Here is a 26,587-nt window from a genome sequence, read left to right as displayed (position 1 = left end):
CAACCAGGCACTGCTCCTCCTCAGGATCCTGCCTTCTGAACGCAGCTGCTCACCCAGGCTCCCCCAGGGTTCTGGGTTGCCAAGGACACAGATTTGCAGCTTAGCTCAGGCCTTCAACTACTCCCCCTTAGAACTGCCTGTGACCCTGTGGTCACTGCCTATGGGGTCTGGATCTTTTCCCACAGGCCACACCAGATGGGGCACGAGGCAGCTAGTGCCTGCTCTGACCTCAGGCCGCTGAGCCCAGTCAAGGCCCGGGTTTCCTTCTCTGTAAGGCAGGGATGGTAATAGTGCTGAAGTGTTGGGGTGTGTGGGGGTGGGTTGGGGTGGTGGGAGAGAGTACAGAGCCAAAGCCTTCAGCACCAGATCTGGCCCACGCGGCTACCAACAAATGGGAGCCATGCTAGACACACTGCACGGAGTGCCTTGAGTCTCTGGGGATCGCAGGCGCAGCATGCTGGACAGCCAAGTCCCTTCCAAACTGGAAAAGAGACAAGAAGACACAGGAGAAGGGAGGAGGGTCCAGCCTGCCTGGCTTGCTCGTCTCTGAGCAGAGGAGTTCCTTAAACTGCCTCCCTCCCAACTTAGCTTTGGCCCGCTCATCTCCCAGGACTGCTCTGGGGGGGCGGGGGCGGGGGCGGGGGCGGGAGGTCAGCTTATGGCTGTGCTTAATGCTGACCAGAACCAAGGGGCGGAACTGTGCGTGTGGTCTGCTGGTCTGCTGGTCTGCTGGTCTGCTGACAGTGTGTGGGACAGCACTCTCCCGATGTTTCATTTCCACAGCTGCTTTGCATAATGGAGATGCAATTCACACCTTGGATGTACCTTGGCCTTTTTTTTTTTTTTTTTTTAGCACACTTACTTCATCATGTAACTGTCACTACTAATTCTAAAACATGTCTTTCCCACCAAACAATAGCGATGTGTCCCTTTATAACGAATCCCAGTCCCCCCACTCCCAGAACCACAAGTCCACTCAGTCTCTATGTAGTTATCCTGCCTAGACATTTCACATTCCTGCCTAGACGGGATTACATATGACTTGTCCTTTTGTGTCTGGTTTCTTTTATACAGCATTGTTTTTTTAAGCTTTGCCAGTGTTGTGTAGCATGTATTAGAAGTTTCATCCTTTTTTATGGCTGAGTAATATTCCTATGTCTATATACCTGCCATGATTTTGTTTATTCACCAATTAATGGACATTAGGGTTGTTTCAGCTTTGATGCAATTATGAATTATACTGTGGATATTCACATATAGGTTTTTGGGTGGACATGTTTTAATTCTCTTCGATATATGCTAAGGAGTAGCATTACTAGACAATATGATAAATCTATATCTAATTTTATTTTACATTTGTTCATTTATTTAGTGAGTGGAGATGGGGATTATGCCATGGCAGGTATGTGGAAGTCAGAGCTTGTGGGAATCGGTTCTTTCCTATCATGCAAGTTTTGGGGATTGAATTCAGCTCCTCAGTCTGGGTTGCAAATGCCCCTATCTTACCAGCCCTGTATCTAACTTTCCCCCTAGTTTAATTTAATTTAATTTTTGTTTTTTGAGACAGGGTTTCTTTGTTGTAGCCTTGGCTGTCCTAGAACTAGCTCTGTAGACCAGGCTGGCCTTGAACTTACAGAGATCTACTTGCCTCTGTTTCCTGAATGCAGAGATTAAAGGTGTGCACCACCACACCCAGTTTATTTTTATTTTAAATTCTATATGTCTGTATATGAGTACACACATGTGTGAGTGTAGGTGGCCATGGAATCCAGAAGATAGTACTGCATCCGCTGAGCTGGAGTTACAGGTGGTTGTGAACCACCTGATGTAGGTGCTAAGACTCAAACTCGGGTCCTCTGAAAGGACAGGAATGCCTTCAACACTGAGCCATCTCAGACCATGTTACCTACTTCCTGAAGCCCACAAACAGGCTTCTCTTCTCCTGGTCACCAAAGTCTATGGTGACCACTCTGTCCACATGCTCGCCAGCCTGGCCCTCTGCCTGCCAACTCCAGGCTGGCCACACCCATTGGTGTCTTAGCTTCCTGTCCAATTGCTGGGATAAAATATCTGGGGCAACAAGCAACCTAGGTGTGAGCGGGTTTATTTCCGCCCATGGTTCTGGGTTATAGTCCACCATGGCGGGGCACTGCAGGGCAGAAGCTTGATGGGGCTGGTCATGTCACATCCACAGTCAGGAGCACAGAGAACACACATATGGATACAGGTTCTCAGCCCACCTTCTCTTTCACGCTGTTTAGGACCCAGACCAGGGAATGGTTCCACCCACATTTAGGCTGGGTCTTCCTATATCAATGAATATAATCAAGAAACCCCCTATCAGACCTATAGGGCCCTGGCCCCCGTTTTGGATAACTGTTGCCTTGCTTGATGACCTTGATCTTGATATCCTCCCTATGCTAATTCCCTGCTGGGTTTCACCCTCCTGAATGCATAAGGGAAGTTCCTTGTCTGTGTATGCTGCATAATGGGCATTAACAGCTTAGATGCAAGATTGCAAAACATCTGTAGCGAACTTCTGCCCTCCAGGGTTCTCCCATTGTGCTGTAAGCCTGTATTTAAGACCTCTTCCCTCCTTCAATAAACAGCATTCGGCATTAAAAAAAAAAAAAAAAAAAAGAAACCCCCTATCGACAAGCCTACAGGCCAACCTGCTCTAGACAATCTCTCATGGAGACTCTTCCGGTGCATTCTAGATTGGGTCAAGTTGACAATGAAAACTGGTCCTCATATGTGCTAGGATCAGCTCTCCCAGTAACTTCTCAGTACAGTGGGGTGAGATGGGACTCTGCCTCAACGGGGCACTAGCCCCTTTACAGGAGGCTCCCCAGCCATCAGCCTGCCCACAGTCCACACGTGGGTGACAGAGCAGGGACAGGAACAGAACTCCCCTCCCCATGGGCCCCACACAGCACAGCTGTGCATGTGACCTTGGCCGGACATCTGTGGGAGGCACTCGGGTTTTTTAAAATTTCTTTTGATGAGGATAAGAATGGAGGGCTGGCGAGGGGGAGGGAGCCAACCAAACAAACAAGGCATGGAAACAGAACTCTGGGAGGAGAGCTGGGAGTGGGGGGAGCTCAGGGTCCGGCAGGGCCTGAGGGAGAGGCCTGCATGGGCCCAGATGGGAGCAATGACCTCTGTGGTGTGCCTGCCGGAAGCCTTTCTCTTCTCCCAAGAGAACCGTAGAGTGGAGTAGGCCCGGAATCGCCCTGACACCCCCACGGACATGAGCTGACACAGTCCCTCCGGCCAGCCCATCCCACCTGATGTCAGCCAGTTTCAACCTTACCACTACCTGCATTGGGAATTTCTAGGCCAGAATTCTGGCTGCAGCACTTGGCAGGTCCAACCTCCTCAAGCTCTCGGGCACAGGGCAGGGCAGGCAACTTCCTTCAGCTGATTGCTATGGGGCTCCGGGCTGTCTTTCCTTTCTTTTTGTATGTATGTGTACATACATATGTGTGAGTAGGTAGGAGTGCATGTGGGCTCATGTGTGTGTGGATGCCAGAGGCCAACACTGGGTGTCTTTCTCAACTCAGACAGGGTCTCTCACTAAGTCTGGAGTTTTCCAGTTGGCTAGGCTTGCTGGTCAGGAAGTCCCAGGGATCCTCCTGTCTCTGCCTAGAGCTGTGCCTTTCTCGTGGTTTCTAAGGACCCAAACGCACGTCCTCATGCTTGTATTCCAACTTTCTAGCTTCCTCTCCTTGTGCAGCTCCATGTGGTGGTATTGTGTTCCCCAAAATACTGTGTACGCTAATAAACTTATCTGGGGTCAGAGACAGAACAGCCACTAGATACAGAGGCTAGAAAATGGTGGCACACATGCCTTTAATCCTAGCACTCCAGAGGTAGAAATCCCTCTGGATCTCTGTGAGTTCAAGGCCACATTGGAAACGGCCAGGCATGGTGACACACGCCTTTAATCCCAGAAAGTGAGCCTTTAATCCCAGAGAGTGGTGGTAGAAGGCAGAAAGGTATATAAGAAGTGAGGACCAGAAACTAGAAGCACTTGGCTGGTTAAGCATTTGGCTGGTTAAGCGTTCAGGCTTCTAGCAGCAGTTCAGCTGAGACCCATTCTGGATGAGGACTCAGAGGCCTCCAGTCTGAGGAAACAAGACCAGCTGAGGATCTGGCAAGGTGAGGTAGCTGTGGCTTGTTCTGGTTCTCTGACCTTTCAGCACTCACCCCAATAACTGGCCACAGGTTTGATTTTTATTAATAAGAACTTTTAAGATTCCTATTACAGCTCCATCCCAGAGGCCTCTGTGAGAAAGGACCACGGCGGCCCACGCCCCGTCATACAGCTCAGCCTTCTGCCCCATACATGTCCCACACTGGCCCTCTAACTGGCTTGCACGCCTGAGTATTCTTTCCTACACTCCGCACCCCTAACGGTCAGCTTTGGGGGTGGAGCAGTTGATGACCACCAGGACCAAGTGCTGGCTTCATCTCATTAGTCAACACACTTGAGAAGGCAGGAGGCCCGGAGTCAGGCCAGTCAAGGACTATGAATCCATCCCTCTGAAGCCAGGAGATCACCCCCACCCCTCACCTTAAATTGCTTATATCAGACATCTTGTCACAGGGATGTAAAGCCTGACACCATGAAAGGGCTGCGGAGGCGGAGACGGGCCGGGAGTGTGCTGGGAGAGGAGATGGGGGCCAGATGGGCCAGCCCAGAGCCTGTGAGTCTCTTTCTGAGATACCTGGGGCCAGTGAGGGCAAAGGCACCTTTGGTGGTGGGATGTGGTGAATGTCGTGTGTGTGTGTGGGGGGGGGGTAGGGGCGAAGAAGGTGGGGGGGTACCACAGCAGTAGGTGGGCTGGATGGCTCAGCCCTGGGTGTCATGGCAGGACAAGCTGTGAGTCTGTGGTGCACTCAATGTGTGGTGGTTTGAAAGAAAATGGCCCCCATAGGAGTGGCACTACTAGGAGGTGTGGCCTTGTTGGAGGAAGTGTGTCACGGTGGGAGTGGGCTTTGAGGTCTCCTTTGCCCAAGCCACACCCAGTCAACCAGACTACTTCCTATTGCCTGTGGGTCAAGATGTAAGAACTCTCAGCTCCTTCTCCAGCACCATGTCTGCCTGCCTGCTGTCTTGCTTCTGGCGATAATGGACTAAATCTCTGAAATGTAAGCAAGCCACCACAATTAAGTATTTGTTTATAAGAGTTGCCGTGGTCATGGTGTCTCTTTACAGCAATAGAAACCCTGACTGAGACACAGTGTCTGCCCAGTGGCCCTGATGACTCTTCCACCCCAAGGATACACCTGCAGTCTCTGGCCAGGCTCTGTTTGTGCACCTGGCTCCTCTGGTCCACTCTCCACCTGCCTGGGATTCCCACCTCTATGCTGTGTGTGTGTGTTTCTCATCTCTTAAAAGACTCTTTCTTGCTGGGGGTGGTGGTGCACGCCTTTAATCCCAGCACTTGGGAGTCAGAGACAGGCGGATCTCTTTGAGTTCAAGGCCAGCCTGGGTTACAGAGCTAGTTTCAGGAAAGACAAAGCTACACAGAGAAACCCTGTCTCAAAACAAAAACAAAAACAAAACTCTTTCTTCTCCCCTTTCCACCCCTATACTCCTTCCAAGCAGGATGGGCAATTACCAAAAAGCACTGGACTGCCCACCCCCAGCACTGATTACACAGAGGACGCCATATTGGAAGTCATTATCTAACCCCAGAACCAACTGACTGGTGGACATGGGCATGAAGGGAGCCTACATGGGCAGAGAGGGCTTTGCCATGTTACAAGTCATTTTCCCCAGGTACATTGTTGTCTGAACCAGAGTGTCACAGCAGCAGTCTTAGCAACTGGCTACCAGCTCCCCACATCCTGGGCCTTGATTACATTCCCTCTTCTTGGCTACACAATTATGTATTAGTGTTGAGGAGGGTTCTGACATTGGGGTGGGGAGCATATAAACATCAATGCAATGCTTATAACCATAAAGTTATGTCTATGTCCAGACAAGTCTGGACATGGCCTTAGAACAGGGTGGCCAGGGCAAATGTCCTCTGACTTTGCTTCTGATTTCTCTGGAAGTTTCAGTATAATTATCCCACATGTGGAAGAGGGATAAGTAAACAGACACTTGTAACTCAAATTTGGGGGGGGTGGCTTTTCTATGCAGGGTGGGGGGGTGTACGGCAGCCAGTCACTCTGCAGGGAGGCTAGGGCAGAGACCGGGGCAGTTGGGGACTAGAATACCTGGGCCAGCAAGGGACGAGGGCTTCCAGGCAGGGACAAGGGGACAGCTTAACATTTAGTTTGCTGGATGCTTAGGCAAGAAAAGTAAGGCTGGTGTGGCAGGCAGGACCTCCTGGGACCCCTGTTTCCATTGGGGGAGCCAGGCTTTCTCACCATGGAGCCGCCACTGGGATCCAGCCCCTGCATATTCTATGTGGAAGACTCAACAGTTGGTCTTAAGTGCTTCTGCTGGTGACCGATCCCTGGGCAGCCAGCAGACGGGCCAGCGGCGGTGGTGGTGGTGGTGGTGGTGGTGACAAGATGGCCTGCAGAATCCTGTCCTTGTTGAAGCCGCACTTGGGAGGTGATGAAGAAGGACCTCGGACTAAGCAGCCGTGCCCACGGTCCACTCCACAAATGGAGAGCGCCAGCGGGCACAGGGTGTCCCTGCCAGACACCTATTTCTAGTTGCATGTGGTCGGGATGAGGTGGGTAAGAGGGAGGGTTGCTGGGCAGGCGGATGCACGGGCTGGCTGATGGCCATCAGAAACAGGCAGGGCCCTGTCCTGCTGTGCCAGGGCAGGAGCCGCTGCATCATCTTCCCAGACACAGCCTGGCCCTGGTTATGTTTGGGTGACCCAAGATGCTACCCAAGACGTCCAGTCAATCCAAGATAAGCAAGAGTGTTGGCAGAGGTGTGGGTGACAGACGGGGGCACCCTCATTTGTTGCCAGTGTCCCTTTTAGGTGCACAACTCAGAGCTGGGTCTGGGCCTCTGATTTGGAGGCAGGATATTTTTAAAGAGTTTTCATGAGACACTTATTTATTGTTTATTCCCCAGGGTTCTGCCTGAGCTCTTGGCACCGGGTCTGCAAACAGAACGTGGGGAGGACAAGTGTCTGACTTGCCTGCTGCCCTCTGTCCATGGCCTCTGTTTACTCTGCTGTTTGTGGACTCTCTGTTGTGGAGTCTCTGCTCTGGGACAGAGCTGGGCTTCTTCCCCAAGCCACCCACCAGAGACCTCGCTAAAGGTGGGGCTGGTGTGGGGCGGAGCGACAACAGACTTCAGGGCAAAGGGCTGCTCTGACCATCCCCTTGTCCTGCATGACCAAGTCCTGACTTGACTGCTGGCTGAAGGAGGGGGAAGGAGCAGAAGGCCTACGCACCTCACATCTACTGTTTCTCCACACAGACCACAGTCGGCTTCCACAGACCGTACCCACCCCACAGGCCACACCCCACAAACTACTTCCCCACACACCACACCCACACAGACCACTCCCTGACCACACCCACACAGACCACACCCCCTGACCATACCCACAGAGACCACACCCCTGACCACACCCATACAGACCAATCCCCTGACCACACCCACACAGACCACTCCACATCCTGACCACACCCACATAAACCACACCCATACAGACCACCCCCTGACCACACCCACACAGACCACCCCCTGACCACACCCATACAGACTGCCCCCTGACCACACCCACACAGACCACTCCACATCCTGACCACATCCACATAAACCACACCCATACAGACCACCCCCTGACCACACCCACACAGACCACCCCCTGACCACACCCATACAGACCGCCCCCTGACCACACCCACACAGACCACTCCACATCCTGACCACACCCACATAAACCACACCCATACAGACCACCCCCTGACCACACCCACACAGACCACCCCCTGACCACACCCATACAGACCGCCCCCTGACCACACCCACACAGACCACTCCCCTGACCACACCCACACAGACCACGTCCCTGACCACACCCACAGACCACCCCCTGAGCACACCCACACAAACCACACCCGCACAAACCACACCCTAACACAAATCATGAGTTCTCATACAGACCACTCCCCCACAGACAGGTCTCCACAGACCACTCATGTATCTAGACCACACTTCTCCACAGACCATGTTCACTACACAGACCGCTCCTCCATAGAACGCGCCTCCACACACAACACGCTACATTCCCAGGGCCCTCTCCTGGTTCCATCACCTCGCCACCTTTCCGGATGAAACTGAGCCCAGAACTGGGCTCTGACTCCCCCTCGGGCTGGGGAGGGATTCAGGAGTGAGCGCCTAGGGCACCTGACTTCCCGGGGCCTGCTCCCCAGGCATCTGGAGCAGACGTGGTGCGGGTGGATTCCGAGGCACCCGGCTCCAGCCGGTGAGACACCTTCCCATGGACCTGTCCACTTCTATGTGTGCCGGGGAGCTCTGCGCCTGTGACGGGTGTGCACACTACCGCTGTCAGGTGTGCACTCACCACTGTTGTGTCTGCACACTCACAGCTGTCCGGTCTGCACACTCACTGCTGTCAGGTGTGCACACTACCACTGTCAGGTGTGCACACTACCACTGTAAGTGTGCACACTCACAGCTGTCCGGTCTGCACACTCACTGCTGTCAGGTGTGCATACTACCACTGTCAGGTGTGCACACTACCACTGTCAGTGTGCACACTCACAGCTGTCCGGTCTGCACACTCACCACTGTCAGGTGTGCACACTCACCACGGTCGGGTGTGCACACTCACTTGTGTCAGGTCTGCACACTCACTACTGTTGTGTCTGCACACTCACCACTGTCAGGTCTGCACACACCGTTGTCAGGTGTGCACACTCACCGCTGTCAGGTGTGCACACTCACCGCTGTCAGGCGTGCACACTCACGGCTGTCAGGTATGCACACTCACGGCTGTCGTGTCTGCACACTCACCGCTGTCAGGTGTGCACACTCACGGCTGTCAGGTCTGCACACTCACCACTGTCGGGTGTGCACACACTGCTGTCAGGTGTGCACACTCACAGCTGTCGGGTCTGCACACTCACCTGTCAGGTGTGCACACTCACTTGTGTCAGGTGTGCACACTCACTGCTGTCGGGTCTGCACACTCACTTGTGTCAGGTGTGCACACTCACGGCTGTCGTGTCTGCACACACCGCTGTCAGGTGCCCTCCTTCCCACGGTCCCCTCTTATCCCTGTCTTACACAAGAACCTGCACAGCCCTCGTGGATCTCGGGGACGCAGGACGACCCACGCCTCGACTCTCAAGGCCGCCTCAACAGGAGGCCACAGAAAGCGTGCTGTCGGGGAAGGCTGCTCTGGGGCTGTCCCTTGGCCACGGCCTGAGGACCAACTGTGTGTGTGTGTGTGGGTGAGCCAAGCAGGCTGAACTAGGAGGCAGAGGGCGAGCCGTCCCAGCAGCAGCAGGGACCACAGAGACCAGCCTGGCGAGCAGGAGGAAAGCTGGTTAGGGACTGACGGTCACTCCAGGTGCTGGAGGCCCGAGGAAGCCAGGGGTTGTCCCCCTCGGATAAGGAGGGCACAGAAGGAGTGTGGCTGCTCTCCCTGAGGCTAACTCAGGATCTGGAGGGAGAAGCAGCCTGGCCAGGAGGTCCCAGACTGTTCCTGAGGCTCTGGGAACCTTGTGGGGTGAAGGGATGGCTTCCCAAATCTGGCTTCCCAGTTTAGCCAGAGCAGCGTGACCCCAGCATGATCTCCGAAGACAAGGAATTCTTCTGCAGTCCACACAAGCCCACAAAGTCTGAAAACCGCTGGCTGAATCCCATTCACTCAATCTCACATACCATGTGGAAGCCGAGGCTTAGAGACAGTGTCCCAGCATCCTCCAGTGAGGCAGCAGCCCCCAGCGCCTGACTCTTAGCCCATGGACCTTTCTCCCTCAGTGCTGGCTTGGGCTCTTCTGAAAGAAGCTCACCCCACTTCTTGGCTGACCCTGGAGAAGGGGAGGGGAGCCCCCCCCCCCCCAGCTTGGAACCATTCCACTTCCCCACACCTGCTTCCCATTTTTGCCGAGATGGGGCAATCCAGCACGTGTTTCTTTTTCTTGGGCCAAGGAATTTCTATCAAATTAACAGATGCAAACCTGCGGTGCTGGAGCATGCCTGTAATCCCAGCGCACTAGAGGTAGAATCAGCAGGACAAGGGGTTCAGGGCCAGTCCCCCCGTACAGAGCAAGTTCAAGTCCAGGCTGGGCTACGTGAGATCCTGTCTCAGCAAAAACTGAAGCCAAACGAACAGTTGTAAAAAGCTGAGAGAAGCAGACTGACGGACGTGAGCTCCAACAGCCAACACAGCCCAGGGTTTCCTTCCAATCACCTCAGCATGGGCCACGGAGAGCAGGGAAGCAGGCGGGCAGAGGGGGGCACAGGGCGCAGGGAAAAGTTCTTCCCTTCACCTCAGAAACACCGCTGCTTCTGCAGAGGAAACAGGGCTGGCCCAGGATGTTTAGTTTTACATTAAGATGGTCAACATTTTTTTCCCCCAGCGAGAAATACTTGCGAGCTGCTGGAGGATGAAAACAAATAGAGACGACTGGAACCTTCCGTGGGGTTCAGAGGAGCAGTGCTGGTTCCAGCTGTCTTCCTAGAGGGGCTGGCAGTCCTTTTATCACACACCCAGCCCAGCACAGGGAGCAGCCGTGATGGCCACCCCCACCCCCAGCATCTAGGCATCCCAGCGACTTCCTCCCCACACACAACTGCAAAGGCCCTGCAAAGGTCTCCCCGGTGCCCTTCTCCTCCTCTGCCACTGGGAAGCCTCCAAGGTCACTTGCACACTTGCCTCCACTGGACTCAACAGAGAAGAGCTGTTCCCAACCCCACAGGGGCCAGAACAAGACAGAAATAAGAGGATATGACCGGACTATACAGCATGAGAAGCACTGAGGTCATGTGACCCCACATCCCCTCGAGAGGATGGAGGCCTGTCTGACAGGGAGTCTGAGAGCAGTGGTTTGTCGGACAGGAGCACCTCGTAGGATGTGGGGTTCGGGTCTCTGCTGCAGGTCCCGCCCACAGCCCACAGCCCAGGCTTGCCCCCTGCCTCTTCACTGGCTCAAAACCAGACTAGTTTTCTTTAAAAAGTGCTCTGACTTTGCACACTAGGACAATGGTAAGTAGGTGACTGACATCTATGGAGCTTTTGGTGAGTGCGAGGCACCAAGCTGGGTGCTTTACAAAGTTCATCTCTTTTGGGCTCAGAAATAAACATGGTCACTGGCTCCACCTTATAGAGAGAAGCCCAGAGAAGCTAAGTTACTTGTCCAAAATCACACAGTGATCAACTCAGACAGGATGACCAAAGCCAGGCAGGTTGAATGTCCGTGCTTCCTAAGGTCAGGGAACGGGTCGTCCGTATTGGAGCTCTCCTCCAAGGGGGCTACACAGGGCAGGTACACACGTGATCTTTTTGAAATGAACCATCCACAACATCTCTGGCATTCAAAGCTATCCTGAAGCTAGTGAGTCACACGTCCCCCAGGTCGGACTCCAGAGACATCTGACCTTGTGTGCCATTTCTACTGTGTGTCTTCTACTGTGAAGACTGGTAACTATCTCAAACAGAAGTCAACCAAGCTGACGTGAGTCCTGCAGCCCATCCCACACAAACATCTATCGGTCCCTTCCCCATCCAAGGCATCTTCGCCTAAGTCACAAGGCAGAGCCACACAAACACTGACGGTCAAACCCTTTGGTCCTTGCTTTCCCTGACCTCTTCTGTTGAATCCATTGGGACTTCCTGTTGGCTGTTGCGAAACGTATTCTGAATGGAGCCACCAACTCCACCACTGTCACCCTACACTGAGTCACCAGGACCCAGCCAAGCCATTATAGGGGCCTCCCTGATGAAGCACTCTGCCCTTATCCCTGTAGCAGTCTCTACCTGCAACCAGGAAGGATATGTATTAGAATGTCAATCAAAACATGGTAGTTGCTGGTCAAAATGCTCCCCCAGCTTCCCAGTTACCCACCCCCTTCTAGGGTCCCGGAGTAATCTGTGACTGCTTCCGGCCTCCCTCTGGAACTCACCTCCCTCCCTCTCCCACACTAGGATTCTCTAAACACAGTGACCTGTCCCCAAACTCATCTGTGTCTCTCTTCTGTTAGCACAGCGTTCCTCAGACCTCTACAAGACACTTCTTCCTCCTCCCTGGTGTCCCCTCCCATATCTGCTCCCCTTAAATCAGGGGAGACCGCTGAAACCACCCTCCCCATGAGTTTGTGAGGGGGTTCCCTTGTTCTGCAGAGACTCAGACACCCTGCAGGGGAGGTGCACTCTGGCCTGCAAGAAAGCCCAGACAGAAAGGCTGCCCATATACATTCTGGCTTCCATCCAGCAACCACCACCAGACATGAGCCAGGAAGCTTCCAGATGGTTCCAGCTCCTGGCCATCAGGTCTTCTCCAGTTTCATGTCTTCCACTTGAGGCTCCAGACACGCTGGAGCAGAGACTGGCTATCCCTGACTTGGTTCTTGACCCACGGAACCCACAGGCAGAGAATGGCGGTATTTCATATCACTTGGTATGGTGTGGTTTTCATGTGGCAATGTGATCAGAACCCAGTGGTCTGGCACAGCCATGCTCCCCCCGCCCAGCACTTTCTAGCAGGCTGTTCGGCTGTTATTATTATTATTATTGTTGTTTTTTGGTGGATTTGACCCGACCGAAATGACTTTGCTGAGCTGTATGTTCACGTGTGGCTGTCTGTGTTCCTACTGTGTGGATCCAGAAGGGTGAGCCCGTGGTACTGATTGTCATTACTGCTTGTGTCTTCAGTGGGTACACAGTAGGAACACAGAACAACTTTGGTTCACACACAAATGCTTGAGCACTGGGCAGCAAGTTCAATGGCACTTCCTCTTCCATGGGTGCATGCTTCCATCCTCGCCAATCCGGGGCCCTGGAGGCTTTCCATCGAATTCTTCTCTGCCCCTGGTACCTGCGGGTCCTGCACAGCGATGCAGCAAAGGCTCTGTTCAGGTGGGAAATCCTCTGTTCACTCGTTCTACAACTCTTTATAGGCATCTTGTCAACAGCAGAGGCACGTAAGAGGGCCCGAGGCATGGACAATGGGCGAGGGTGCAATGCCAGAGGAACAAGGGTGAGCAGGGCCCTTGCTGCATTCCTCGAGAGCTGGGTGCCCTGGGGAAGCAGTGGAACTTTGGGGAAACAGGGCTGAATACGGTCACCTGGGGCAGGACAAAGTCCCAAGGGAGCTGCCTGAGTAAGCCAGCAAACTCTTCCTCAGTGCAGGGAGGAGGCGCCCTCTTGCCTTTTGGCACACCACTGCCCACCTGATCTGGCACCACAGAACAGTGCTGGGACCACACAACGGACTTGGTGGCTCCAGGACAGGGTGCGTGCGTGCTTGACAGGACACATCAGGGACCTGTCCCCGAACCTGGTCTGCTCTCCTGGGCGCTGTGGGGCAGGGGTGGTCAGCAGGCACAGGCTTAAGACTTGAAGAGACAAAAACCACCTGCTGGGTCTGGTCTAAGCTGTGCTTCTTACTGGCATTGGTGACTTTGAGTAGGTCATTTCCCTGAGCCCAGGTTTCTTCATTTGTAAGAGTTGTTGCTAGGGGCTTCTACCCAACTAGGTCCTAGGAAAAGGCTGCCACTGGCACCTACCTGTGGATGTTGTGGGGGACCTGTGAAAAAACATAAATGCAACCTGGGGCATGCACAGAAATGCACCTCTCATCTGGCCCAGTCTCTGAGCACAAGGTGAGGCACACAGTAGGTGCTCAATACATGTTCTCTGGTATAGAGCCATCTGGTTAATCAATCAGCATGTCTGCTGGACGCAGCTACAAATGACTTCTCTTCAACGGGGATCAAAGTGCTGGGGGCCAGTCCAAAGTTCCAGCTGTGAGCAACTTGAGAAACACATTTTTCAGTAAGTCAAGGTAAAGACGGAGGCCGAAGACATCTGGCTAAGTGAACGGATGGCTTCAGAAAAAGAGAGCTTTGCTTTGTGGAGATGGGGGGAAAATGACCCGCTGCTGGTTCTAATTTAAGATGAAAAAAAAAAAATCTTATTCTATTAGCCTAAATATTGCTCAGCTGGCCGATCGCACTGGGTTTGGAATAATATTTTTCAAACAGAACTGCTATTTCAAGTAATTACACAGCTAAAGGCAGCCATTTCGGGCTGAGTAAGATCTCATCCTGGTTTCAATTCCCTCCGGTGTCATTTTCTGTTATATTTGAGAAATTCCTCAATAAAGATGTCAAATAGAGAGAGGCCTTCACTCTCCAGAGCACAGACTTGGCTCCCGTCCAGGACCTGGTCACAGACAAGCCATCTCCACAAGAAAATAGACCCGCCTGCTCAAAAGTAAAGAAACTGTGAATGCTGCAGACGGGAAACCGACCTCAGCCCACTCCGGGTACTTTTCAAACCCCCCAGTTGTTCTCTCAGATGGCCAGGGCTTGCCCCTGCCACCATCCCCAGGAACTCAACGGGGCTCCACGAAGGTTACAACTGGAACAATACTCTCTACCAAGACTTCTGCAGTCAAAACAACATCCAGGCCCGACGCTTCCCACTGCCCGACAGACAGGCCGTGGCTCTGTGTCTGAGGAGAGGCGCGGGGCCACATGCAGCAGTGTGGACAGGGGACCCTCTAGTGACTCAGGGGACCCTTCATACACACCAAACAAGCTTCGGGGGTAAAATGATGCTGGAAGCTTTGGCATCCAGCAGGAAGTTCTAAGAGCAAGTACTAGAGTGTGAGAGGACTGACTATACCAGTCGGGGGAATTCACACTCTCTCCGGGCCAGGACAGCCCCCTCTAGTGCCGCCCTGAGGGGTGGGCAAAGGGTGCCCTGACTTGGACACCACACTTTTAGGCCTCTGCTCTGCTTCCCTCATAGCTGCCAGCCTCCCTCTGGAAGACTGAGTCCAAGACGGGGACACGATCACCTGCAACATGTTCCCTCCCCAAACCCTGTTGCAGACCATTCCCTGGGCATCTGGGGCCCTAACACGTCCTGTGTAAATGGCCCCAACCTTTTGATTACCAGGACAAATGACATTTGTGTCTGAGTCACAGCCATCGGGCTGATGCTTTGGGGCGCAAGTCAGAACCCCGACAGGTTAGTAGTCCTCACGCCCCGGGGTGGTGTTGGATGGGGGAGGGGACAGAAAAGAGGGAGAGGAGCAGGCTCCACCCATGTTTGTACCGTCTGGCACAAAGTGCAAGGAGTCCTAGAATTCAGGAGTCATATCGAGTCTACAGGTCACCAGGAGGGCGCTTGTGTCAAGGGTGGGAGAGCTTCGCCATCACTGTGGGATTATATTTATATTGGATCGTTATATCACAAGGCCTTCCTTGTGATCCTGCCTTGAGTCTTGTAACTATCGGGGGCAGGACAACAGTCACCAAGCAAGAGTGAGAGGAAAATGTCATCCCCCCCCCTTTTTTGAAATAGGGTCTCATGTAGCACAGGCTGGCCTTGTGAACACCCAACCCTCTTGCCTTTGTCTCTCCAGTCCTAGGATCACAGGCGTGCACCAGGATTCCCAGCAGGAAATGCTATGCTATCCCCTAACTCGGAAGTGCTGACAGTTCCTTCTGTGATGGCGACCCAACACGGCAGTGGGGAGAAATCAAATGCGCCCTGGGGTCAGGGGTGGGCGCTAGGCAACCAACTTGAAATCTCTGCCAGGATACGATGGTGACAGTCAGCCCCAAGTCTCCTCTGGATTTAGTCAGCCCACCACTCTCTGGGAGGCTGGTCTCCTAGACCATTGCCTAGCTGTGGCAACCAAGGAAGGGAGGACCCAAGGAGCTGACCCCAGGCTCTAAGACTCAGGAAGAGTGGGGGCACCAGAGTCTTCGCTGGACTCTTCTGTGTCCCAGCCCTGCTCATTTCTCAATTACAGTTTGCCTCAGTCCTCACTGCAACCCAAGTATCAATGTCCCCTCCCCCTGCTCCGTGTGTGTGTGTGTGTGTGTGTGTGTGTGTGTGTGTGTGTGTGTGTACATGTGTGCCTGTGGCATATGTATGCATACATGTATATGGTATGTGTGCCAGAGAAGGCCAAAAGCCAACCTCTGGCCTGGAACTCACCAAGTAAGCTAGGCTGGGTGGCCAGTAAGCCCAGGGGATCTTCCCACCTCTGCCTCCCAGTGCTAGGATAAGTGTGCACTCCTCTGCCTAGATTTAGAGTGTAGGTTCTGGGGATCAAACTAAGGTCCCTGTGCTCACAGAGCGAGCACTTTACCAACTGAGCCGTCTCCCCAACTCCCAGACATCTGTTCTTAATGTGTTCCATGGATGTAAGACTGAGGTTCTAAAAGTTCGGCCAACAAGCCTGGGGTCACACGGTCGGTCTGGGCTGTAACCGGCTGTAACCGGCTGTAACCGGCTGTAACCAAGGCCTGACTTCTCTGAGTCGGAGTTTTCTCTTGAGAAGGAAAAAGACCAAAAGGAAAAAAAGACCAAACAAAAGAAGTCTGTAGGAAAGGTCTGCCCTCAGCTGCCACAGGATCTGTGCTCAGGGTGGAGGTGGGGGGGGCAGAGAGGGGTCTTGCCTAGGTCTTTCATATCTATCAGTGTAAAAAGAATCCATAGTGAAAACAATGTTGTTGAAACAAAGACCCGTATAGACTTCACCATCAGGCTTGGAGGCTGGAGGGGTGGGGGTTAGGGGTGCCTACCCTAGCAGGGGTTAAGGGTGGTCCTTCACAGAAAAGGACACAGAGCCCAGCCAAGGAGTCCAGGGTGCCATACACCATCCAGGGAGCACAGACCATGGTCCTGTGAGGTGTTGGGCGCATCAAAGCAGCTCATATGATACATCTCCACTGGCAGCTGAGCATCTGACCCATGCTATGACATTTCTGATGTCAGACACTCTGCTAACTACATCTGTGGTTTCCCCGAACCCTCACCCGAACCCTCCAAGACAGGGATTACACGTTCCATGTAAGAACAGAGGCACAGAGAATCCAAGATACTGACCGAAGACTAAACAGCTCGGAACTGGAGAGCCAAGACCTACGCGTCAAACCAGCAGCGTCCAGGTCTGTTCGCTTGGCCAGAGTGACACTCCTTGCTCCTAACAGGCAATCCCCAGGGACAGTGGTGAGCTGAGCCTTCACTGACAGCTCAATTACTGAGACATATTTGCTGCAGGAAGCCGAGGAAGCAAAGCAAGCCGAGGAAGCAGCACAGGCACCAGGTGAGGGGTCAGCGACAACGCTCCACCTGGGTGCGGGGCACTGTAAAAGCTGTGTGGTCCCTAGTCAAAGCCCCTGCCGGGCTCTGCAGTCCCCGAGCCCAGCCTGAGGAGCTTCCTGCAGCCCTACACACACTGTGCCCAGACCTCCAAAGGTCTTCCCGCTCCGAGAGCCCGCTGAGAGCCGTCTCTTTGAAGCTCTGGCAAGCCAGCTTTCACCCCCATGCTCACCCAGCCAGGGGTAGCTTTTCACAGGCCCTTCTGGTCTTTACTAACCCTTGTCCAGACCTCTGTTTTGGCACTTATTTGGGGTGTAATTACATGTTCACAGATCTGTTTCCCATAATGAGCTCATCTGAGCCCCAACGCGCATTAAACAAAACCAGACAGCAGCGGCCCTCAGACTGACGTGCCGCTCGGAAGGGGAGGCCCAAGCGCTTGGGGTACTGAACCCCTCTACCCAGTGCTGACAAGCCAGCTGGCACCCCGAGGGTCTGCTTGGCCCTGGCAGAAATTCTCGTATGCAAGGCTAGAAAATCCCGGTGATCTTTTAACCCTTCAGATCCATCTGTGGCAATGATTCTGAAGGATCGCTTAGGGAAACGGGGAAGAAAATGTTCTCTGCCCAGACTCACTCTGGATTCTCATGGCAAAGGCAGAAAGATGGCGGACACTGGCTGGTTGACCATTTAGTCTGTACTCCGTGCAGGCCCCTCGGCTTTATACTATCACTTCATCCTTACACTCAGCTTGGTGACATAGTGGAATCTCAGAGACCATGACAATACTAAGAGCTGTGACAGCCTTCTTTCATTGACCAGGGACAGAGACCCTGACAGGCCTGTGACCTGCTCACAACCATGCTCCTGTCAATCACACACATACCCTCCTGGATCCAGCGGCTCTGCTTCTACAGCTGATGGTAGAGGAGGGCTGAGAACAGGCAAGTCTGTTCTGAGAGCACTGTGTGGTCCACTAGTGGCTGTCCCTTGGGTTACAGGCTGGGAACCACCTCCATGTCCCCTCAAAAGATTCTGAAGGCTTAGTTCCAGAGCTGTGAATGTGGCCTCTGGAGGAATATTGGTCTTTGTAGTTATATCAGTTACTTTTCTGGTTTCTGAGATCTCCAGCACTTAAGGGAGGGAGCTGAAAGGGACCCACTCTGTCATGGTGGGAGGTTGTGACGGCAGGAGTTTTGAGGAAACAGCTGGACACATCGCACCCACGGCCAGGAAGCAGAGACAAAAGCCCCCGGGCAGCTCGCTTTCTCCTTTTTATGAAGTCTGGGACCCCAGCCCATGGAATGGTGGCCCCTACATTTAGTGTGGGTTGTCTCACCTGAGTGAACCTAATCTAGAATATCCCTTGCAGACATACTCAGAGGTGTTTCCATGGTGAATCTGAATCCAGCCAAGATGACAATTACAACCATCACAGCATATGATCAGGATGAGATGAAGTAGCCGTGGTGGGCCCTCATCCAATATGACTGATGTCCTTATGAGGAAGGGAATCCGGACCCTGAGAATGTCTATGGAACTGAGACGATGTGAAGACATGGGGAAGCACTGCTTACGAGCTTAAGAATTCTTGAGTGACCATGGGCCAGGAGAAAGGCCTTGGAAATAAGTTTATCCCCAGCCCTCAGATAGAAACAGCCCTGCCGCAATTTTGGATTTCTAACATTTAGAGGTACGAGAGAGTCAATGTCTATCACATACACCACCTAGTTCATCTCTATGTCATGGGAACCCCAAGAAGCCTTGTGAAGATGCCTGATGTGTGCCTGACGGTAAAGGCCCCAGAGGTGGACAGAGGACCAGTGGAGACTCGCCAGCAGAGCCCGACATTTTCCCTCCCTAGTCTTCTACACGCTCTCAACTTTACTCACCAAAAAAATCAGCGTATAAATCTCATCTAATCGGCTTAAGATAGATTTGAACTGTGGAGAGTTGGAGGTATACAAGACAATGGGCTGAACTGTATTCCCTCAAGTCTCATGTTGAAGGACTTGAACCACTGTTACCTCTAAATGTGATTATATCTGGAGACAGGGATTTAAAGAGGCAGTTACATTTCAGACTGGAGCTGTTGGGGATGGACTTACTCCAATATGACAGATGTCTCAATTAATTAATTAATTAATTTGTGTGTGTGTGTGTGTGTGTGTGTGTGTGTGTGTGTGTATGTCTGTGGGCAGGAGTGCCACAGCACACGTGTGGAGGTCAGAGAACAACTTGCAGGAGTCAGTTCTCTCCTTCTACCACAACTGAACTCTGGTTGTCAGGCTTGGTGGCAAGTCCCTTTACGCACTGTCCACTGTTGTGGTTTGAATAAGAGATGTCCCCCACAGGCTCATGTGTTTGAACACTTGGCTCCCCAGTAGGTGGCGCTGTTTGAGGAGGTTATGGGAGATGCAGCCTTGCTGCAGGAAGTATGTCACTGGGGGCGGACTTGGAGAGTTTACAGCCGTGTCTCCCAGTTTGTTCTGTCTGCTTGGTGTTTGCAGTTGAAGATGTGATCTCTCAGCTTCCTGCTCCTGCCTCCATGCTCCAATGCCGCTGCTCCTGCCTCCACGCCTGCTGCTAGCTGCCATGCCTCCCCTCTATGATGCACTTTTATTCATCTGGAACCATAAGCCCAACAAACTCTTAGTTGCCTTGGTCATAGTGTCTTATCACAGCAACACAAAAGTACCTAATACACCCACTGAGTCACCTCACTGGTCCAGGTGTCCTTAAAAGAAGAAGCAGCTAGGACCCAGAGAGATCCCACCAGACGTACGCATGCACAAAGTGCACGTGCTGACATATACACAAGAGGGCAGCCGTTTGCCTGATCTTGGTCCCCCAGCCTCTAGAACATCGAGGAGGAAAATTTCTGCCATCGAACCACATGGTTTACAGTATTTTTGTTATGGCAACTTGGCAAACTACTTCAAGGAGCCAGAGGAAGGTGCATCTTTGCACAGCCCCCAACTCCGCGTGCTAGAACGGAGAAACAGGGAGGCTGTGATCAGAGGTAAGGCCCAGCCTCCCCACTCACCCAGGCAGTTGTGTCCATCATGAGCCAGCATGAATCCATCAAAGCAGGTGCACCTGTAGTTCCCGGGGATGTTGATGCAGTCATGGACGCAGCCCCCATTGTAGTAATCGTTCTCACACTCGTCGATGTCTGCAAAGGCAGAGACACGGGAAGCATCAGAACAAGAGCCTGGGTTCCCTCTCCCGCCGTTGCAAGGTGCTATGATGTGACTTATTAGGGGATGTGACAGCTTTTCCAACTTTTGAGACAACCTGGAATGACCTGGGAAGAGGGTCTCAGTGAGGGAGTGTCTGCATTGGGTTCACTTGTGGGCATGTCTGTGGGGCGCTGTCTTAAGGAGGTTTGATATGGGAAGACCCAGCCCACTGTGGGTAGCACCATTCCCTAGGCAGGAGGTTGAGCTGAACAAGAGTAGAGAAATCAAGTGGAGCACAAGCAAGCAAGTGAGCAAGCATTGTGTACTCATTTCTCTCCGCTCTTGTCTGTGGGTGTCACGTGACTAGATGCCTGAAGTTCCTGCCTTGACTTCCCCATGATGATGGACCACATCCTGGAGTTGTAAGCAGAAACAACACTCCTTTCCCCTCAAGCTGCTTTCTGTCAGGGTATTTTTTTTTTTTAATTCACAACACCAGAAATGAAATTGGAACAGGGGATAACTCAGCAGATTCTCACTGAAGTTTACTGGGAGGGATGGAAGAGTTATTTGAAAAGATCTTGGCTCAGCAGCAAGGCTGACCACCAGTTTTTAGAAAAGAGTCATATTGTGATGTGTGGGGGGTGGGGAGGAAGCGGGGGGGGGGGGGCTTCCAATTGTTGCCACCCTGGAGCAGGTAAGCATCAAGCCTGGCTCTGGCTCCTTCTAAAGCCTGCCAACACTGCCAACATATGGGATGCTTCTACATCCATGAAAACTGGCTCCTTTGAAGCAAGGAGACCAAGTAAATAAACTCTGCCCATCACCAAAAAGTGTCATCTCTGGAATGAAAGAATGTCCACTGACCCCCCCCCCCCCCCAGTAGCTGCCTTCCCTATGGCCCGAGGCCTGGCCTTCAGCTGCTCGGGCTTCCTTGTTATAACAAAGACTTCTGTCTCATAAACAATGGTCAATAGCTTTCGTAAAGGTCACTTTTTCTGCTGTTTTAAGTCTTTTCTCAACATTTCCCAGCAGGGTTCAAAGGGCTATCAGCTCTGGGGTTCCAGAAAGAAGAAGAAGAACATGTCTAGTTAACATTCAATGAGCTGCTTCTACGCCCAAGGAGTTGGCCAGACTGTATGCCATTACCTCTGAAGTCCTCACAGGGACTGTGGTAGATAGTTTTAGTTTTTGTGTCAACTGAACACAAGCTGAAGTCATCTGAGAGGAGGGAACCTCAATTAAGAAAATGCCTCCATAATGTCGAGCTGTAGGGCATTTTCTTAATTAACCCATTGTGGGTGATGCAATCCCTGGGCTGGTGGTCCTGGGCTCTGTAAGGAAGTGGACTGAGCAGCCCACTACGCTTGCTCCATAACCCTTGTGGAGCAAGCCATTAAGCAGCTCCCCTCCATGGCCTCTGCATCAGCTCCTGTCTCCAAGTTCCCAGCCTGTTTGAATTCCCGTCCTGACTTCCTTCAGTGATGGACTACAATGTGGAAGTGTTCCCTCCCCAACTTGCTTTTGGTGGTGGTGTTTCGTCATAGCAACAGTAACCCTGACTAAGACAGGGACTCAGTCTTAGTCTGCTTGCACGGTGCGATGAAGGAACCTTGAATAGGGAGGGAGGCTAAAACCTTGCCAAAGGCCACACACCTAGAAGGGATGCGAGTGGGATTCTAAGTAGTGAAACCTGACTCTGGATCCCCAGGGAACCTAAGCTCAGCCTTGACCTCTCAGGGATGGCTTCCAGGCACAGAATGACCCTACCAGCTGTGGTCTGGGGCCCTGATGCTTCTGCTAGGAAGTGGCCACCCCACTTCCAAATACTTCCTGGGCTCAATGCCTCCCACTTACACTGAGCCCAGCCTTCATGGACACTCTAGGATGACCTTTATAGAGAGGGAGCATGTCAGAGCTGAACTGAGAGTGATTCTCGGGACACAGAAGAAGCGTTTCCTCCCTTGTCTGTCTGTCAGCAGTGGGAGTCTGGGGTGAAGTTCTAGCAGAAGGTGGGAAGACTGACCCCAAGCCTGGAGTGTGGCAGGGAAACCCCGAGACCCATGCTCTCACCAGCTGGGGTACAGGGGAACTATGGCATAGCCATTTGATGCTTAGTATAGGGGTACTAGTCTGGAAATCCAGGGGCTCTCTCTCTTACTCCTGATTCATCTAGGGAGTGATTAAGCGTAGCACAGATACCCCAAAGAGCAAAGGCAATAACCTGTGAAAAGAGCGTATTACACAAGTCCATCCTGGTACTCAGCCGGCCAGCCAGAAGGACAAGATAGGGGTCCCCAAAGGTCTCAGAGTCATGATGCTCTGTCTCACCTGTGCCAGCTGGGGAGCAGAAACGAGTCTGCAACATCTCTAAATCATCTTTAAATATACCTAGTAGTCTAAATAACATTAAAGCAAGATGTCAGACTTTAGATTTATGGAAAGGGAGCAGGGTGTTATGGCTACTGAGGAATAGTCATTGCTTTCAGATTCTGCTTGAAGCTCTGACCCTGCACACATCACGCTAAACACATCTCCTAGGTCTTGGACCTACACTCCTAAGACAATGCAACCCGGCTTTAATTCACCAAGCTACGCAGTTCTGGATTTCCCCAATCACAGGCCATATTGTTTTCCTTCCATATCTCAGATACCAAGAATGGCCTTTCCTTTTTACTCTGTGTGTGTGTGTGTGTGTGTGTGTGTGTGTGTGTGTGTGTGTGTGTATGTGTGTGTGTGTGTGTGTATGTGTGTGTTGCACAAACGTGTCTATGCAGGTGTATACATGTGTGTGAGTGAGCTCGTAGAGGACAGAGGTCAATATCCACTGTCTTCTTCTATTGCTCTTCATCTTATTTTTTGAGACAGGGTCTCTTAGTGAACCCAGAGCTCACTGATTTGGGCAGCTAGGCTGGCTCCCCAACCAGCTCCAAGGATCCACTTATCTCCACACCCCCCCCCCACCATGTCCCTCACCATTACCCTTAAGTGTTGGAGTCACAGGCACAGGTCTACCTGCCCTTTTTTTTTTTAAACCTGTGTTGCAGAATATTTAACTATGTAAAGATGTGTTACATTTGTTTATGCTGTGGAATATTACTTGAACTGTGTAAAAGTGTGTTACATTTGTTTCTGCTGCCTTTGTTAACAATGTAAAGATGTGTTACATTTGTTTATACTGCATTTGTTTAATTATGAAAAGATGTGTTGCATCTGTTTCACCTTGCCTGTCTAAGGCACCTGATTGGCCTAATAAAGAACTGAACAGCCAATAGCTAGGCAGAGAGAGGATAGGTGGGGCTGGCAGACAGAGAATAAGTAGGAGGAGAAATCTAGGCTCAGGAAGAACGAGAGAAGGAGGAGGAGAGGAGAGGAGAGGAGAGGAGAGGAGAGGAGAGGAGAGGAGAGAATGAATGGGGTAAGAAGCCAGGCAGCCACCACCAGCCAGACACAGAAGCAGTGAGAATAAGATATACAGAAAGAAAGGAAGGTAAAAAGTCCTGACACCAAAGGCAGATAAAGAGAAACAGGTTAATTTAACTTAAAAGAGCTAGCCAGAAACAAGCCCAAGCTAGGCTGAGCATTTAAAACTAATAAGTCTCCATGTCATGATTTGGGAGCTGGTTGGTGGTCCAAAAGAAAAGAAAGCCTGGTATACCTAAGTGTGCTTTTTCTACATCTTTACCATGGTAACAGGCTTCCTTCCACTGCCTGCCGGAATAAGCATCACCTCTCACCGAATGACCCAGCATCCTCCAAGGACTCCCTTCCCTCTTTGCTTCCCTCCATCAAGCTGGAGACTGGCCAGCAGCCTGTGTCACTTGCAACTGCTGTTGGTCCCATGGTGGGTACGAGACTTGGAGTGGACCAGATGGGGAAAAGGCTTTTGTGTTGTGTTTGAAGCACAGGCCCTTCCAGTCCTCATTGCAGCCCTCTGAAAAGCTGCTTTTTGTTTGTTGGTTTGTTTTTTCTTTTTTTTTTTTTTAATAATTTATCTTTATTTTATGTGCATTGGTGTATGAATGTATGTCTGTGTGAGAGTGTCAGATCTTAGAGTTACAGACAGTTGTTAGCTGCCATGTGGGTGCTGGGAATTGAACCCGGGTCCTCTGGTAGAGCAGTTGGTGCTCTTAACCACTGAGCCATCTCTCAAGCCCCGGCACACTGTTTTTGTTTTTTCAAGACAGGGTTTCTCTGTATTGTTTTGGAGCCTGTCTTGGATCTCACTCTGTAGACCAGGCTGGCCTTAAACCCACAGAGATCCGCCTGGCTCTGCCTCCTGAGTGCTGGGGTTAAAGGCGTGCGCCACCACTGCCCGGCTTGGAAAGCTGCTTTTTACGGCTGATTCAGCTGAAGTGCAGAGGCTGGAAAGCTGCTCAAAGTGACACAGTAGGTGACAGGACAAGGGTCAGAACTCAGTCTACAAAGCTCACATATTTTCTCCTAAGTCACGCTGTCTAGCACAGGCCAACCATGGGGAAAATGGTCCAGACAAGCATTTCATCCTTAGCATATTTCTACTGTGTCCTGGGAAAGTGTTACCTAGCCATCCAAATGCTGTTCACTCCTCTGCCCTTCCACTTGTCCATCCTGCATCCACACATGGCTATATATCCATTCAGCCAAACCCCACCTCTTCCTACTATCAATCTGTCTATACACTCTATGGCATAGCTACTCAAATTCCCACCCAGCCCTTCTCCCATTTATCCATTTATGCTAAAACATACTTAATACATAACTTGGTTGATCATCTTTCCATTCACCAGTCACCTATGTACCTATCCATTTATCCAGACAAGTACTCACCCCTATTCAAATATTCATCCTTTCATCCACCCATCCATTAACACATTCAGCCATACACAGTCCTCCCTTTAATTAAAAGACCATGCATCCACACATCTATTCCCTCATATGTCCATCCAAATGCTTAACTACCCATCCATGGATTCATCGATGCAAACACTCACCCTCCAAATGCACATGCATACCCCACCTACCCATTCCTCCATGTCCAATGTATGAGCATTCACCCATTATCTATCCAAACTTCTCTTCACTCATTCACTCATTTCCTTCAAGCAGCTTAAAAACAAATGCAATATGATTTTCAGAAATACAGGTTCAAGACAGACAGAAACAAATGAGATGGGTTGGCGACACTGGTCAGTGATACAGTTGGCAATCCCAGCACAAATGCAAAAGGGGAGTCCACAAACACAGCTGAGCTGCCTAGGTGCCACCAGAGAGAGAAACACAACCTATTATAGGGCCAACATGTCTATAACTTACAACTAAACCAGCTGTTCAGCGGTGGTGAGATCTGAGCATCCGTAGGTCTCCAAACAGGGGGCACCCCTTCTCCTGATTGGGGATAATTGACTCAATTGGTTTGGCCTAATTTCAATCTCTGCCTGTTGTCTGTGTCTCGTGATTAAGAGGATCATTTTTACTACCGGGATGATAAATAGTTTAAGCATCACACTTATCATATCACACATATCACAAGATGTAATAAAATGATTGTTGAGCAGTCACTGAAATGATGTCTAGAAACTTCCTCCCATTGACTCTCCATAGAGACGGTCGTAACAGATGCCAATGGGCTGAAGAGTGAAGGGGCTTTGCTGCCCTTGTCCCTGGCCCCTCCCACTCTTGAGCATCTTTGAGAATGATACCTCCTCTTCCAGGCCTGGCATGCTCCTGCAGGCTCCTACGCTGGCCTGCACGATCTCCAGTACCCAGAAGGAAGGACATTGGCTCACAATGCAAACCTCTGACTTCTTAATGGTACCTTGAGATTTTATTTTTTTTTAATGATCATTTCATGAAGTCGGGTAAAGTAGCATGTAATCCCACCATTCCAGAGTCTGAAGCAGGAGGATCATGAAACCACTCTGGGCTACACAGCAAGACTTTGCTTCAAAACAAAACCATATCAGCCTCCTCCTTGTGAGAGAAGCATGAAACAACCAAAAAAGATCCCTGCATAAGCACGTGGACTCAGTACAAACCACACCCAGGAGCCACCAGCCCCGGGTTTAAGAGCTTATAGAGAGCTGGGCAGTGGTGGCACACACCTTTGTTGCCAGCACTCGGGGAGGCAGAGCCAGGTGGATCTCTATGTGTTCAAGGCCAGCCTGGTCTACAGAGATA

The 26,587-nt window shown here is 51.7% G+C and overlaps 1 protein-coding gene across 3 annotated transcripts in view; it reads right to left on the bottom strand.

Annotated features, from left to right (window-relative positions):
* Scube1 (signal peptide, CUB domain and EGF like domain containing 1) overlaps positions 1 to 26,587 on the bottom strand; it is a 123,224-nt gene that overhangs the window by 79,701 nt on the left and 16,936 nt on the right. For all 3 annotated transcript variants that reach the window (XM_059247358.1, XM_059247359.1, XM_059247360.1), the window contains exon 3: positions 20,293 to 20,421. In XM_059247358.1, coding sequence (XP_059103341.1) covers positions 20,293 to 20,421 — 129 coding nt within the window. The remainder of the gene's footprint in view (positions 1 to 20,292; positions 20,422 to 26,587) is intronic.

Source organism: Peromyscus eremicus, chromosome 20 (genome assembly GCF_949786415.1).
Source record: "Peromyscus eremicus chromosome 20, PerEre_H2_v1, whole genome shotgun sequence".
Classification (NCBI taxonomy): Eukaryota; Metazoa; Chordata; class Mammalia; order Rodentia; family Cricetidae; genus Peromyscus; species Peromyscus eremicus.
This window is presented reverse-complemented; position numbering and strand designations above follow the sequence as displayed.